Here is a 14,918-nt window from a genome sequence, read left to right on the forward strand (position 1 = left end):
CTGAACATAACAGCCTCACTCTGAGTGTAAACAGGAGAAATGTATATTTTCATGTTTTCTGCTATGAGGGAAGTGACAGAAATACAAATCCGGCTCTGACTCAGAGAAGGGATCATATCAACATCAGTGTGACTGCAGAAAACTCCAGAGTGAGGGTAGAAGTCTTTTCTTTCTCTTATTAGAGGACACATTTGTGCAAAGAGTCTAAAGTAAAGATGCTGTGGAGTCTGTTGTTCATCACTTTGATTGGTAAGTGGATCATTTGATGTTCCTGCCTGGCACAGTGATGTTATAAAGAATGAAAAGATCAAATATAACAGTTCAGTTTTACTGTGAGTTGATCCAAACTGCTTGATAAAGCAAAAGTCGTTTCATTTAGTTTAAAGAGGGTTTGACTTTAGTAAAGCCAGTTTCATTTCTGCCTGAGTATTGAAGGATGGTTTACATTCTGTGCTTTCTGCTGTATTACCAAACAACAATATCAGAGCTGGCAGTAATTCACTCATTCTTACATCGTTCTCTGAAACTTCACAGGAAGATCAACTCAACAGGATCCAGGTAAGAGTGCATTTCTAATCAGTTTCTTCAGGTTATGTCAACAAGTATGATGGTACTTCTGTTCTGAATATACTTATTTGGAAAGTATTTAATTTTATGCCTTTTGAATTATTTTCATATTTTATTTTTCAATTCATTTATTTATTTATTGCATCACAGTAGACATCATATATGTGGGAACATGTTCCATGTGGGGATTCTCTGTTGGACTGAAGCAATATTACAAACATCTGTATAAATATATGTTATAAATGTAAATTTATACTGAATTATGTTCTATGATACATGATCACTGTGATTTAAAAATAAATGCTTTGATAAACGTGCAGTCGTTGATATGTTTTGAGAGTCAAATTATTCATTTCATTAATTCTGATGAATTTGTATTCACAAACTGCATAACTATTCAACATTTATAATGTAGTGAGGCTGCTTGGAAATAATCTGTGTGTGTGTGTGTGTGTGTGTGTGCGTGCGTCTATGTGGTATGGATGGACATTTGACCTGATGCTGTACCTGGGCTACAGGGACATTTCGACTTTTTGCTGTGTATTCATGTGTCCCCCTAAAACATGAATTGTAAATGCATTTTTAAGTGTCTAAATAATAATTTTTTCTACTTCTTTTGAGGTCATTTTTTATCTTTTGACCTGTATTTGCTTAAACTGTAGTGTAAATTCATTTATTAAACTATAATTAAAAGATTTTCTGATTTTCTTAAAAGTCCACCTATACCACTCACCTGATTTTTGTGTATTCCAGTTTATTGCACAGCGACGTTTCGAGTTAGACTGGATGTGTGTAAGTACTACAATTTAATACACATTTTCAATACACACGGCCGGAAGTCATTGTGATTGGTATATATAGGCGGTACCTACCGGAAATGATTTCGCGCGCGTGCCCTTTAATAAGTACATGTCGACGGCAATACGAAGACTGATTAAAAGCACAAAGGTAAGCCTTTTTTAATGTAAAATGCACCATGACTTTAATACTATATGAAATTATAGGTGCACAGGCTTATATTAAACTGCTTTAATATATGCTTTATGGACTGTTAGCTAGTTTTTGAAGAAGTAAAACTGCCTCAGCGTTTGTCATTGAGTAAATAAAATAGGGCTGATGACTAACCGCGTCAACGCGATAAAGCGGGCTAACCCGTGTTAGGATTTACTCGGTGTTAAAGCATTAATGTGGCTTAAACGTGTTAATGCCGACATCGCGACTAACGTGATTAACAATTAAACCAGCGCAGTCTGAGTCAAAATCCCTGATGTCGCTGTCATCTAATTTCGGGCAGTTTGTCCAATGTCTGTCCATTCTGCTAACAGCCCTAAAATAAAAGCAAGGGGTATAAGTGTATTTAATCGTGTATTTATTTATATGCCTGAAGAAAAAACTTCTTACAGTTTTGATGCCTAAGCTTTCTCAGTACTTGTATCACTCTCTGCAGTCGCCATTGCAGAAATGTCACATGTCGCCATTTTGAGAACTAGGCCTTTAACATTTTAAAAGAAGGCATAAATTAGGACTATGAATAAGTCAGCTGTGTTTATGCTGTAAACTACACTACTGCTAGTTCTACTACTACTGATGATGATGACAATGATGACGATAATCGTAATACTTTATATGCTTTGGTAATACAGGCAATCAAAACGTACAGGAGAACATGCGAAGGAGACGCATTCCTCCACGGGAGGATGCAGTCTGTCATGTTTCTGCTGGAAGGGACAAACTGGGACTTGATATCCACTACATAAATGCCTTCAAAGGTAAGTTGGTCTTTAGTTTGGATTAGATTTGGAGTTTGTCACTTTGTCTTTTGTCACTCACTTGGTATGCCTCTGCAATTCAGGTCGGGGCATTTTCACGACTGTTCCATTCCAAAAAGGAGACTTCCTTTTGGAATACAGAGGTAAACTCATAACAAAAGACGAATGTGAGCGGAGACACAGAGTTTATCATGACAGCCTGAAGGTGTTCATGTTTGAATTCAAGTTTGATGGAAAACTCTGGTGGTGCGTATTATATCAGTGTAGTTTGATTAAGATTAAATTACACTTTGCTTTTGATTTATGAAAAAAAAGCTTCCTAACAAAAACTAGTTAAGCTAATACTTTTTTGCCTAACCCCACAGTGTGGATGCATCTCAAGAAGATGGGTCATTAGGCAGACTTGTCAACGACAACCACATCAGTCCAAGTGCTAAGATGAAAATATTAAATATCAATGGAAAGCCCCATCTATGCTTATTTGCAAGCAGAGACATAAGTCCAGGCGAAGAAATAGACTATAATTATGGTGACTCGGATTGGCCCTGGAGATGCAAGGTATTTCTACAATTGTACTTTTTGGAACTGATAAATTGCATACCGTAAGCCATTTTTACATTTGTACCTACTCAAATTGGCTTAACGTGACTTAGGGCATCTAGTTTTCCATTGAAATTGAGTATCACCTACTGTGCCTGGGGTCACTATAGCAATGCAGCCGAGCATCCAGTGATATAAATGCCACAGCAAGCATGGATGTCAAGGTGACACAATGCCTGCTGCTCAGTCTATACTTTAGTGTTCAATTCAGGGATCATGCTGTTAATTTTGGTAGCCATTTCAAACATTTCAGAGTTTCAAAAATGATGGCTTGGATTTTCATGAAGGAGGCGCACTCATAACTTATCGAGTGACACCATTGACCAGCCACCTGTTGGCATTCAGTCTGTCTATGTCAAATTTTCTGATCACTTTGGATCACTTGGAACCTTGGTGCAGTAGTTACTGAAAAACTACATGGTACTATAACCTACTGGAAAAACCGGGGTAGGTACTAATGGAAAACAGGCAATTGTGATTGCTGCCACATCAGAGCCCTCTAAAAGCACTAAAAAAATATCAGCAGGTATGCAGAAATAAAAAATGGCTTTCGGTTTCTAAATGTTAACAGTGATTGATGTTTAATGTGATTCTAACCTCTTTAGTTAGATTCAGTTTAAATTTTGTCCCTCGGGGATAAATGGGCCCTAGTGATAGTTCGTTGCTGCTACAGGTGATTGTTTTACTCCTTTAGCAATGGCTTAAAAAAGATTAAAGAAATCACACAGACTATTTTTCTCTATATTCTCTATACATGACAGTGAATATTTTAAAGACATTAGCTTGAAACTTATCATTCTCATAGAGTTTCTTTAATGTTTCAAAAACCTCTTCAAAAATGCACTGTATTTTCATTTTCTATCTGTTACACACGAAGACTGAGACCAGCCAGATTCAGAAGACTGTGAGCTGCCTAAAGCCGCAACCAAACTGCATTCCAAACAATGATCTGGACCTGAAACATCCAGAGCCTGAAAGGGTAAATATAATCCAGTGTACCACTTAATGAACTAATAATTTAATCTATCATCATTCTTTATGGATGCTGTGTGTGTGTGTGTGTGTGTGTGTGTGTGTGTGTGTGTGTGTGTGTGTGTGTGTGTGTGTGTGTGTGTGTGTTGGCAGTCACCTGGGTGTAATGTGATTTACATGGACCGTGGCTTGTAGGTCCTTTTCATTGTTTCAAAGTGCAAGTCTGGATAGCATCTGAGTGTGTGTGTGTGTGTTAACCACCCAAATGTGACTTAGGAGGACCACACTGTTATTGGGGGACTCCGTCAAAGTTTGCTTCATGGTGACATCACTCTGGTTTTAGGAGGGGTCTTCTCTTATTTTTTGACAGTTTCACCTACAGCATGCAGAACTGACTGCATGTGCTTTGTTTCTATGTTGAAATGGTTTGAAACTCAGGCTTGAACATTAAGATAGATAGTACTATACAACTTCTTAACTTGTTTTAGGCACTTTTTACTGCTGTAGTGCATGGGTTCTCTCTGGCTGTGTACTCTGGCTTCTTCCCACAGTCCAAAGATGTAGCTTATGGGGTTAGGTTAACTGGTGATTCAAAACTGCCCTTTGGTGTGAATGCAAATGCTTCTCCTTCCATGTTAAACTGGTGATCTGTCCAGGTTGTACTGCCCTATGGTAGCTGGTATAGGCCCCCAAACCTGCTACCCCACAATCCTGATAAGGATAAGTGGAAGAGGATGGATGATTGCAACGGAATCAGTTGTTAATTATTGTAGCCAGTATTTTTTCAGAAGAAAACACTTGAGTGGAAAGGTCCCCCCACACATGCAAATTAAAAACAGAAGCACAGGCCTGCCCAGTACTGTTGCAAGAAGAGCACTTGGCCTAATCTTTGTGCCATCTTTTCTTTGTTGCAGGATCATGATGAAGAAATGCCTCAGCAAGGCTCAGAAGCCATGCATTCTTCTTCAGCGCAAGATTCTGAAGAGGTAACATTGACCTAGGACAGATTTTAATGAATGTTTCTCATGCACGATGTGTCCCTTATGCTATTTGCCGATAGTGAAATGGTTTATTCATCCTCTTGAATGATGCATTTTTAGTAATTGTCAGATTACTGTTCTTTTGTCTTCATTTTCTATCTGTTACACACGAAGACTGAGACAAGCCAGATTCAGAAGCTTGTGAGCTGCCTAAAGCCGCAACCAAACTGCATTCCAAACAATGATCTGGACCTGAAACATCCAGAGCCTGAAAGGGTAAATATAATCCAGTGTACCACTTAATGAACTAATAATTTAATCTATCATCATTCTTTATGGATGCTGTGTGTGTGTGTTTGGCAGTCACCTGGGTGTAATGTGATTTACATGGACCGTGGCTTGTAGGTCCTTTTCATTGTTTCAAAGTGCAAGTCTGGATAGCATCTGAGTGTGTGTGTGTGTGTGTGTTAACCACCCAAATGTGACTTAGGAGGACCACACTGTTATTGGGGGACTCCGTCAAAGTTTGCTTCATGGTGACATCACTCTGGTTTTAGGAGGGGTCTTCTCTTATTTTTTGACAGTTTCACCTACAGCATGCAGAACTGACTGCATGTGCTTTGTTTCTATGTTGAAATGGTTTGAAACTCAGGCTTGAACATTAAGATAGATAGTACTATACAACTTCTTAACTTGTTTTAGGCACTTTTTACTGCTGTAGTGCATGGAATCTCTCTGGCTGTGTACTCTGGCTTCTTCCCACAGTCCAAAGATGTAGCTTATGGGGTTAGGTTAACTGGTGATTCAAAACTGCCCTTTGGTGTGAATGCAAATGCTTCTCCTTCCATGTTAAACTGGTGATCTGTCCAGGTTGTACTGCCCTATGGTAGCTGGTATAGGCCCCAAACCTGCTACCCCACAATCCTGATAAGGATAAGTGGAAGAGGATGGATGATTGCAAAGGAATCAGTTGTTAATTGGAGTGAGAGGCTGTCGCAGGGTATCACACTGACAGACTCTACCACACTCACACCTATGGGCAATTTAGAATTACCAGTCCAGCTAACCCCACTAACTGCATGTCTTTGGGCGGAATCTGTAGTTCCCAGATACAACTCGGGTGAGAGGCACTGTACACCCATCATATTTGGAATAGGTTCCAGCCGCAAGGATAAGCAAATAAGGAAGGATTGTTTTTTTTAATTTTGTTTTTGGTTTTTTGTTTTTTACTCTGACCCACTCCACACAGATAAGAATGCATGTGCCGTTTTTAAGAAGTTGCAGTGTTTTAACTCAATTAACTATTCTAGATAACAACAAAGTGAAAGAATCAATTCCCCTAATCCCAGTAAAATGGTTCCAGTAGAAAAAAGTGAAGAGGTTGATTGCCTTCAAATTTTATACTGGGATGAAGTGTATTAGTTGATATCTGCAACTGAATTGAAAACACCTCACCTTTCCAACTGTCCAAAACAAATACAGTCAGGTCCATAAATATTGGGACATCGACACAATTCTAACATTTTTGGCTCCATACACCACCACAATGGATTCCAAATGAAACGAACAAGACATGCTTTAACTGCAGAGTGTCAGCTTTTATTTGAGGGTATTTACATCCAAATCAGGTGAACGGTGTAGGAATTACAACAGTTTGCAAATGTGCCTCCCACTTCTTGAGGGACCAAAAGTAATGGGACAGAATAAGAACCATAAATCAAACATTCATTTTTTAATACTTGGTTGCAAATCCTTTACAGTCAATCACAGCCTGAAGTCTGGAACACATAGACATCACCAGACGCCGGGTTTCATCCCTGGTGATGCTCTGCCAGGCCTCTACTGCAACAGTCTTCAGTTCCTGCTTGTTCTTGGGGCATTTTCCCTTCAGTTTTGTCTTCAGCAAGTGAAATACATGCTCAATCGGATTCAGGTCAGGTGATTGACTTGGCCATTGCAAAACAGTCCACTTCTTTCCCTTCAAAAACTCTTTGGTTGCTTTTGCAGTATGCTTTGGGTTGTTGTCCACCTGCACTGTGAAGCGCCGTCCAATGAGTTTTGAAGCATTTGTCTGAATATGAGCAGATAATATTGCCCGAAACACTTCAGAATTCATTGTGCTGCTTTTGTCAGCAGTCACATCATCAACAAATACAAGAGAACCAGTTCTACTGGCAGCCATACATGCCCACGCCATGACACTTCCACCACAATGCTTCACTGATGAGGTGGTATGCTTAGGATCATGAGCAGTTCCTTTCCTTCTCCATACTCTTCTCTTCCCATCACTCTGGTACAAGTTGATGTTGGTCTCATCTGTCCATAGGATGTTGTTCCAGAACTGCGACGGCTTTTTCAGATGTCATTTGGCAAACTCTAATCTGGCCTGCCTGTTTTTGGGGCTCACCAAAGGTTTACATCTTGTGGTGAACCCTCTGTATTCACACTGGTGGAGTCTTCTCTTGATTGTTGACTCTGACGCACATACACCTACCTCCTAGAGAGTGTTCTTGATCTGGCCAACTGTTGTGAAGGGTGTTTTCTTCACCAGGGAAAGGATTCTTTGGTCATCCACCACAGTTGTGTTCCGTGGTCTTCCGGGTCTTTTGGTGTTGCTGAGCTCACCAGTGCGTTCCTTCTTTTTGGGAATGTTCTAAACAGTTGTTTTGGCCACGCCTGATGTTTTTGCATTCTCTCTGATGGGTTTGTTTTGTTTTTTCAGCCTAATGATGGCTTGCTTCACTGGTAGTGACAGCTCTTTGGATCTCATCCTGGCAGTTGACAGCAACAGGTTCAAAAAGCAAACAGCACACTTGAAATGAACTCTGGACCTTTTATTTGTTCATTGTAATTGGGGTAATGAGGGAATAACACACACCTGGCCATGGAACAGCTGAGAAGCCAATTGTCCCATTACTTTTGGTCCCTTAAGAAGTGGGAGGCACATATACAAACTGTCATAATTCCTATACTGTTCACCTGATTTTGGATGTAAATACCCTCAAATAAAAGCTGGCAGTCTGCAGTTAAAGCACATCTTGTTCGTTTCATTTGGAATCCATTGTGGTTGTGTATAGAGCCAAAAATGTTAGAATTGTGTCGATGTCCCAATATTTATGGACCTGACTGTAAATGTTGCAATATTTTGCTAACAGTGTCACAGTCATCGTCTGGTGTGCACAACAATATCATCTTTGGACAAGTGCATTCAGTGTGTGGGACCGGTTTCCTCCCTCAAGTGGCTTGGCTATAAGTGCAAAGGTGAGACACTTAGTGAATAGGTACAGTATATAGTAAAAAGCATTAATAGAGTTCAACAAGTTAAGACTAGCTGAAATGAACACTGCTCCCTTTTTAATCAGTGGGTGGTCACATCTAATTAAAGAAATGGTATACTTGGGATTGTCCTCAATTCCCCATTCCATAACATAAACTGCTCAAAATAATAAAGGGAACACTTAAACAATGCGATGTAACTCCACAGACCACTTCTCAGCACCTATGCTTTCTGGCTGATGTTATGGTCACTTTTGAATGCTGGTGGTGATTTCATTTTAGTGGTAGCATGAGACAGAGTCTACAACCCACACAAGTGGCTCAGGTAGTGCAGCTCATCTAGTGTAGCACATCAATGTGAGCTGTGGCAAGAAGGTTTGCTGTGTCTGTTAGTGTAGTGTCCAGAGCATGGAGGTGTTACCTGGATGTGGAGTAGGCCATAGGAGGGCAACAACCCAGCAGCAGGACCGCTACCTCCACCTTTGTGCAAGGAGGAACAAGAGGAGCCTTGCAAAATGACCTCAAACAGGCCACAAATGTGCATCTGTCTGCTCAAATGGTCAGATGGCTTGAGGGTCCAGCGTCCACAGGTGGGGATTGAGCTTGCAGCCCAACACCATGCAGGACGTTTGACATTTGCCAGAAAACACAAAGTTTGGCAACTTCGGCACTGGCACCCTATGCTCCTCACAGCTGAAAGGAGGTTCAAACTGAGCACATGTGACAGTCTGGAGATGCCGTGGGGAACGTTCTGCTGTCTGCAACATCCTCCAGCATGATCATATTGGCAGTGGGTCAGTAATGGTGTGGGGTGGCATTTCTGTGCCTGCCAGAGAGCCTGACTGTCATTAGGTAACAAGATGAGATCCTCGGACACTTTGTGAGACCACATGCTAGTGCGTTTGGCCCTGGGGTCCACCTAATGCGAGATGACACTGGACCTCATGTGGCTGGAGTATGTCAGCAGTTCCTCCATGACAAAGGCATTGATGCTATGGACTGGCCCGCCTGTTCCCCAGACCTGAATCCAATTGAGCACATCTGGGACATCGCGTCTCACTCCATCCACCACAAACTGTCCAGGGGTTGGCGGATGCTTTAGTCTGGGTCTTGGAGGAGATCCTTCAGGAGACCGTCCGCCACCTCATCCCGAGCATGCCCAGGCATTGTAGGGAAGTCATACAGGCATCTGGAGGCCACACACATTCAACTACACACTTTCATGCCATTCAACTACCTGAAGAACAAAGTATTTAATAAGAATAATTCATTCATTCACATCTGGGATGTCCTTTTGGGGGGGGAGGGGGTTAGCAGTGTATGTGTAGTCATTAAAATATCCTTAAGTGTGAACAGTTTGTTTTTTGGTTTTTTTTCAGCATTTGACATTACTGCAATGCTTTGACAAAAAACTACTTCACTTAAATAGAACTGCAAAGCTAAATGAAGTCTATCAAAATGTGTTTCAGTTTGTTTAGGGGTCTGGCACAAATCCTGCCTTGCAAAATTGTCAAATCAGAATTGTCACCAGTCAACACAGGTGTGTATCCCATTCATATTTGGCTTGACTTTTTTTCAGTTTATTTTTTTTATCTGTCTAAAGTATTGATCAATTAAAATAACTTTTATTCTTACATTCCAGAAAGAAGAAATTTCTGAATATTCAGGGGAAGATGGATTGCCACATTCAGTTCTGGATCAAATATCAAGCGATGATGATGGCAACCACAGCATATCAGAAGAAGAATATGTGCCAGATTCAGAGTCATATGATGAAGATTCAGATGAAGACATCTCATTATTGCCAAGCACATCAAAAGGTCTGCTATGCCAAGATGACATCTCCAAAGCGCATGAACAATCAGATTCAACGAATTTAATCCACAACTTGACAAAGGACAAGCCAGAAGATAAAAGTGAGCTTTGCGAAACTGAATCAGAAAAAATGACTTTAAGTAAAAGAAATTACTGCTATTTTTGTGGCAAACCACAAGCTAAAATTTCCCGCCACCTGAAAACGCACAAAACAGCTCCTGATGTTGTGCATGCATTTTCCCTGCCTAGAGACTCAAACGAGCGTAAAAGCCTGTTAGAGAAATTGAGAAATAAGGGACATTTTAAGCATAATGCTGCAGTGTTGCATGGTGGAGTGGGACCACTGAAAGTGAAGAGAAGACCCAAGATTAAAGCAGTAGAGGGAAAGTTTGCTCATTGCTTTTATTGTCAAGGGATGTATGTTCGCAAGGATCTTTGGAGACATGTCCACAGATGTCCTAACAAACCAAAAGATGACACGGATAAAGAACCTGGAAGAACCAAAGTACTCGGCCTGGCTTTAACTCTGGAGTCTCAGTGTTATCCGCAGGTGTCAAGTGGAGTGTGGAAGGTTCTTGCTGTTATGAAACAAGATGAGATTGCCTCAGCTGTGCGAAATGACTTTACTGTTATTCAGTTTGCCCAGTCCCTCTACAATAAACATGGACAAGACCCTACTAAGTATGATTATATACGACAGAAGCTTCGTGAAGCGGGACGTTTGTTGTTGTGTCTGCGTACAGAATTCTCAGTGCATAACATCGAAGAAGCTATTAAGCCTGCTAACTTCCAGAGAGTTGTGCAAGCAGTAAAGAAAGTTTCAGGTTTTGATGAAGAGACACTGTCATACAAAACTCCAAGCCTTGCGCTGAAACTGGGACATACACTGCATAAAATGTCTGACATTATCCATTGTCGTGCCCTCATGACAGAGGATGAAGCCCTAATCAAGTCCACTGATGCGTTCAAGAAGTTGTATGTCTCCAAATGGTCCGAGATGGTGTCTCACCGTGCCTTGAACACATTGAGTGAGGCAAAGTTTAACAAGCCATCAACATTGCCCTTTACAGAAGATGTTCGGATTCTCCATCACTACCTTCAAAAATCTGCAGAAAGTGCCTTTTGCAGCTTGGAGAACGAAGCCACAGCTCAGAATTATGCCCAACTTGCACAAGTTACACTCTCACAAATCATTGTGTTCAATCGAAGACGTTCTGGAGAGGTTTCAAAGATGCGCCTCAAAAGTTTTCTTGAAAGAGACAAAACGGCACTCCACACAGATGTTTCCATGGGGCTCTCAGAAATGGAACAGAGACTCTGTAACTATTTCTGTAGAATAGAAATAATGGGAAAAAGGGACAGAAATGTTCCAGTTCTGCTAACACCAAGCATGCTGGATGCTCTGTCACTACTGGTTAGTAGGAGGCCTGACTGTGGTATTTGTGCCACTAATATCTACCTCTTTGCAAGACCCCGATCAATGAGTCATTACAGAGGAATGGACTCCTTGCGTGTTCATGCACACCAGTGTGGAGCAAAGCACCCTGAGTATCTAAGATCGACACAGCTCAGAAAACATGTTGCCACACTCTCACAAGTCCTTAATTTGAAAAACAATGAACTTGATCAGGTTGCAGATTTCCTGGGTCATGATATCCGCGTTCACCGCGAATTCTACAGATTACCAGTTCCCACAACACAGCTGGCCAAGATTTCCAAACTGCTTTTAATACTGGAAAAAGGACATCTTTCCCAGATCCAGGGGAAATCACTGGATGAGATCGAAATTGAAGGTTTGTATTGAAAGGAGCAAATATTAGGGCAGTAGTTGAATATTATGCTTTATCAACAGAATTAAAACCTAAAAGCACAGACCATTCTGTTAAATGTCCATGATCTAAGGTTCTTGAAGTCTGTTGTTTCATCACTTTGCAACATTTGGCAAACTGCAGAGTGGTGGCCTTAAATAGTAAAACTATGTACTGTGGAAAAAGTATAATTTCCAGTATTTGTTCTGTATTTTGTCATCTCGTTGTTAATGTGAGGTTTTTGGGGGGTTTGTGTTTGTGTTGTGTTTTTTTTTTTTTTCCCACAATTTCTCAGATGAAATTGCATTAAGTGATGCTGAAACAAAGGACAGTGAGAGTGAATCAGATGATGATGACACAGCACTCACAATGTCGGCGTGTGGCACCAGTGAGCCTGTACATGCAGTAGCTGATTCCACAAACACAGCGCAGCTCCAAGACACTGTAGATTGTGGTAAGTTACCACTAGCTTGGTTTCTGTGGATAAAATGTTTGTTACAAATATTAAAACTTAATCAAATTGTGTAATCAGCAGATGAAGAACCACTCATAATGCCTGCAGCAAGTGAGACTGCTGCTCCCTCTGAAGGTAAGGGGTGCAGTTGGTTCTCTAAGCTTATGGACACGTTCTTTGTAATTGCGTTGCAATTCTGTCTCTCTACACCACCACAATGGATTTTAAAATCAAACAATATCCATATGTGTTAAAGTAGACTTCCTGCTTTAATTCTAGGGATTTGACGGAATCATCACATCACAGCCATTATGCATAGTCTATTATTCTCAGAAGCTCAAGGGTAATTGTATAGCTGACAAACAATTTAATGACTGGGTGAGGCCTGTCTACAGACTACTTCATGGGACATACTATGGTGCTTGCATGATGCATTCTCATTATCCAGTTAAGTAAGTAAAAAGGTTGATTCTGTTCATCTGAACGTAGTTTTTTCAGTGGGAGAAATGTTTCGTCACTTAGATGTTTGTGCTTTAAGGTTCTTGAATTGTTCATCATCTATTGTTTCATCACTTTGCAACATATGGCAAACTGCAGAGTGGTGGCAAAAAGTCACTTGGATGAGTGACAAAATGTTTCTCCCACTGAAAACGCTACATCCAGATTAACAGAATCAACGTTTTGGGATTTACTTACCTGGATGATTGAGCATGCATCAAGAGACTTTTATTCAACTTTTTATTCAGTCTTTTATTCACAGTGGAACACTAAATGTTGTCTCATTTTAGAAATTTGATAAATTTTCAAAGAGAATTTTAGCTCGTTTTGATATTGATGGTACCAACACATTTCAGAAGTTAGCATCCATTAGCATCCATTCTTTTTACAAGCAAATGATTTTTGGTTTTTTTTTTTTGTTTGGTTTGTTTGTTTTAACTACTACTACTTTATATATCTTCCAGATAAAAATGCTGCTCAATCCCACAATTCCCGAAGAGCTCCCAAAAACATGTGGTCCAAGGCTGAGGTTGCTGCAGTGATGAGGCATTTTAAAGACCACATAAACAAAGGGAAACTGGCCACCAAAAATGAATGCAGTCATTGCAAATTGGTAGAAGATCCGATGTTGGCAGGAAGAACAGTTCAAAACATAAGAGATTTTGTAAGAAACAGAGGATTAACTGCAAAAAGGCAGAAAAAAATGAACTAAAATAACTGTTTAGCCAGATGTGGTTTTACATCTTGGTCAGATGGCCAAACTGTTGTTAAAACTGAGTTATTGTGCAGCAGGCTGCCTGATGTTCTGTTTAAAAAAAGTTCTTGTTAATTACAGAAGTAGTTTGTATTTCATAATTTTTTTAATTAATTTATTTAGTTTTTTTGACAGGTTCTTATTTTAATATATTTTTTTTGACAGGTTATATTTAAAATAAAAAAATATAAATGCATATTTTCTCCCCTTAATATTTACCTTTAAACTTCTATATTTTTATATTTCTGTGGTTAGCGTGGGCATTTTTGTCCATAGGGTTAGGGTTAGGCTTAGATTTCTTTTTTATTTATGGTTAAAATTAATGTTCAGATCCATTAATTTTATGGTTAAAATTAATGTTCAGATCCAAGAACACTAATAAAATGATGTCCCAGTAATCCTGTGTCCTGTCAGATGTGTATTCATGGTAATGATGAGCTATTTAATAATGACATCATTGTCCCTTTAAAGTCCCGATATTGGGTTTTTTTTGGACCTCATAAAACACATCGTTGTCAAGTGGACAATGTCTCCACAAAACACAATAGAGTCTGGTTGGTGTGTATCAGTGTATCTAGACTTCTATAGGGAGTGTATTAGGTCTGAAGTGACCCAAATTTTTTTCAGATTTTTTCGAACACTTTAACCTCGCTCCCTTGGCTCTAAGTCCTCTGGAAACGGAAGTCCCCGTAAACCACCGCCGGGCGGATTGACGTAGTATAGTCCCGCCATACCACATAGACCCGTGTGTGTGTGTGTGTGTGTGTGTGTGTGTGTGTGGGGAATAATAAATATAATAATAATAATAATAATAATAATAATAATAATAACTATTATTATTATTATTATTATTATTATTATTATTATTATTATTATTATTATTATTATTATTAGTAGTAGCAGTAGTTCTTTTGTAGTAACCTGTAAATTGTAAACCTGTAAATTGTAAATACTGTAAAACCACTGTCATTTAATGGTCGGGCATTGCACAGCTACAAGCATTTCACCCCATGTCATACTGTGTATGGTTGTGTGTGTGTGTGTGTGACAAATAAAATTTGAATTTGAGTATTATCAGTATTATTTTGACTTTTAACCATAGAGGAAGCTGTGGAGACATGTACCTCTCTGGCAGTGACTGACTGAGCAGCATCCTCTAACAGCTTCATGCTGTGTAGTAAAGTCATTCCTCTCTACAGTGGTTTTGTGACAGTGCTGCTCTGGATACTGAAGATTCTCTGGAGAAGCAGAAAGTTTACAAGTTCAGAGGTGACCTGGCTGTGAGACAAGGAAACTATCAGGTACTGTCACTCATTTAGTTTAGTCTGTGCTAATGGAGGTGTTTTGTAGCTGGTATTTGTATAGCTGATAAACAAGTGTCCATTCATGACCATCAGTTTACATTTTTATCAGCAGCATCAGTGT

General features: G+C 39.8%; 1 protein-coding gene across 1 annotated transcript; it reads left to right on the forward strand.

Annotated features, from left to right (window-relative positions):
- Positions 1-1,476: 1,476 nt before the first annotated feature.
- LOC134636870 (uncharacterized) lies at positions 1,477-13,779 on the forward strand. Its single transcript, XM_063487105.1, has 13 exons — positions 1,477-1,515; positions 2,211-2,336; positions 2,420-2,582; positions 2,702-2,894; positions 3,814-3,915; positions 4,823-4,894; positions 5,063-5,164; positions 8,044-8,149; positions 9,634-9,704; positions 9,807-11,772; positions 12,083-12,241; positions 12,320-12,376; positions 13,204-13,779. The coding sequence occupies exons 2-13, from the start codon at positions 2,234-2,236 to the stop codon at positions 13,449-13,451; spliced, it is 3,342 nt and encodes a 1,113-aa protein (XP_063343175.1). The 5' UTR covers positions 1,477-1,515; positions 2,211-2,233; the 3' UTR covers positions 13,452-13,779.
- The last annotated feature ends 1,139 nt before the right edge of the window (positions 13,780-14,918 follow it).

The sequence above is a fragment of the Pelmatolapia mariae genome, linkage group LG10_11, assembly GCF_036321145.2.
Source record: "Pelmatolapia mariae isolate MD_Pm_ZW linkage group LG10_11, Pm_UMD_F_2, whole genome shotgun sequence".
Lineage (NCBI taxonomy): Eukaryota > Metazoa > Chordata > Actinopteri > Cichliformes > Cichlidae > Pelmatolapia > Pelmatolapia mariae.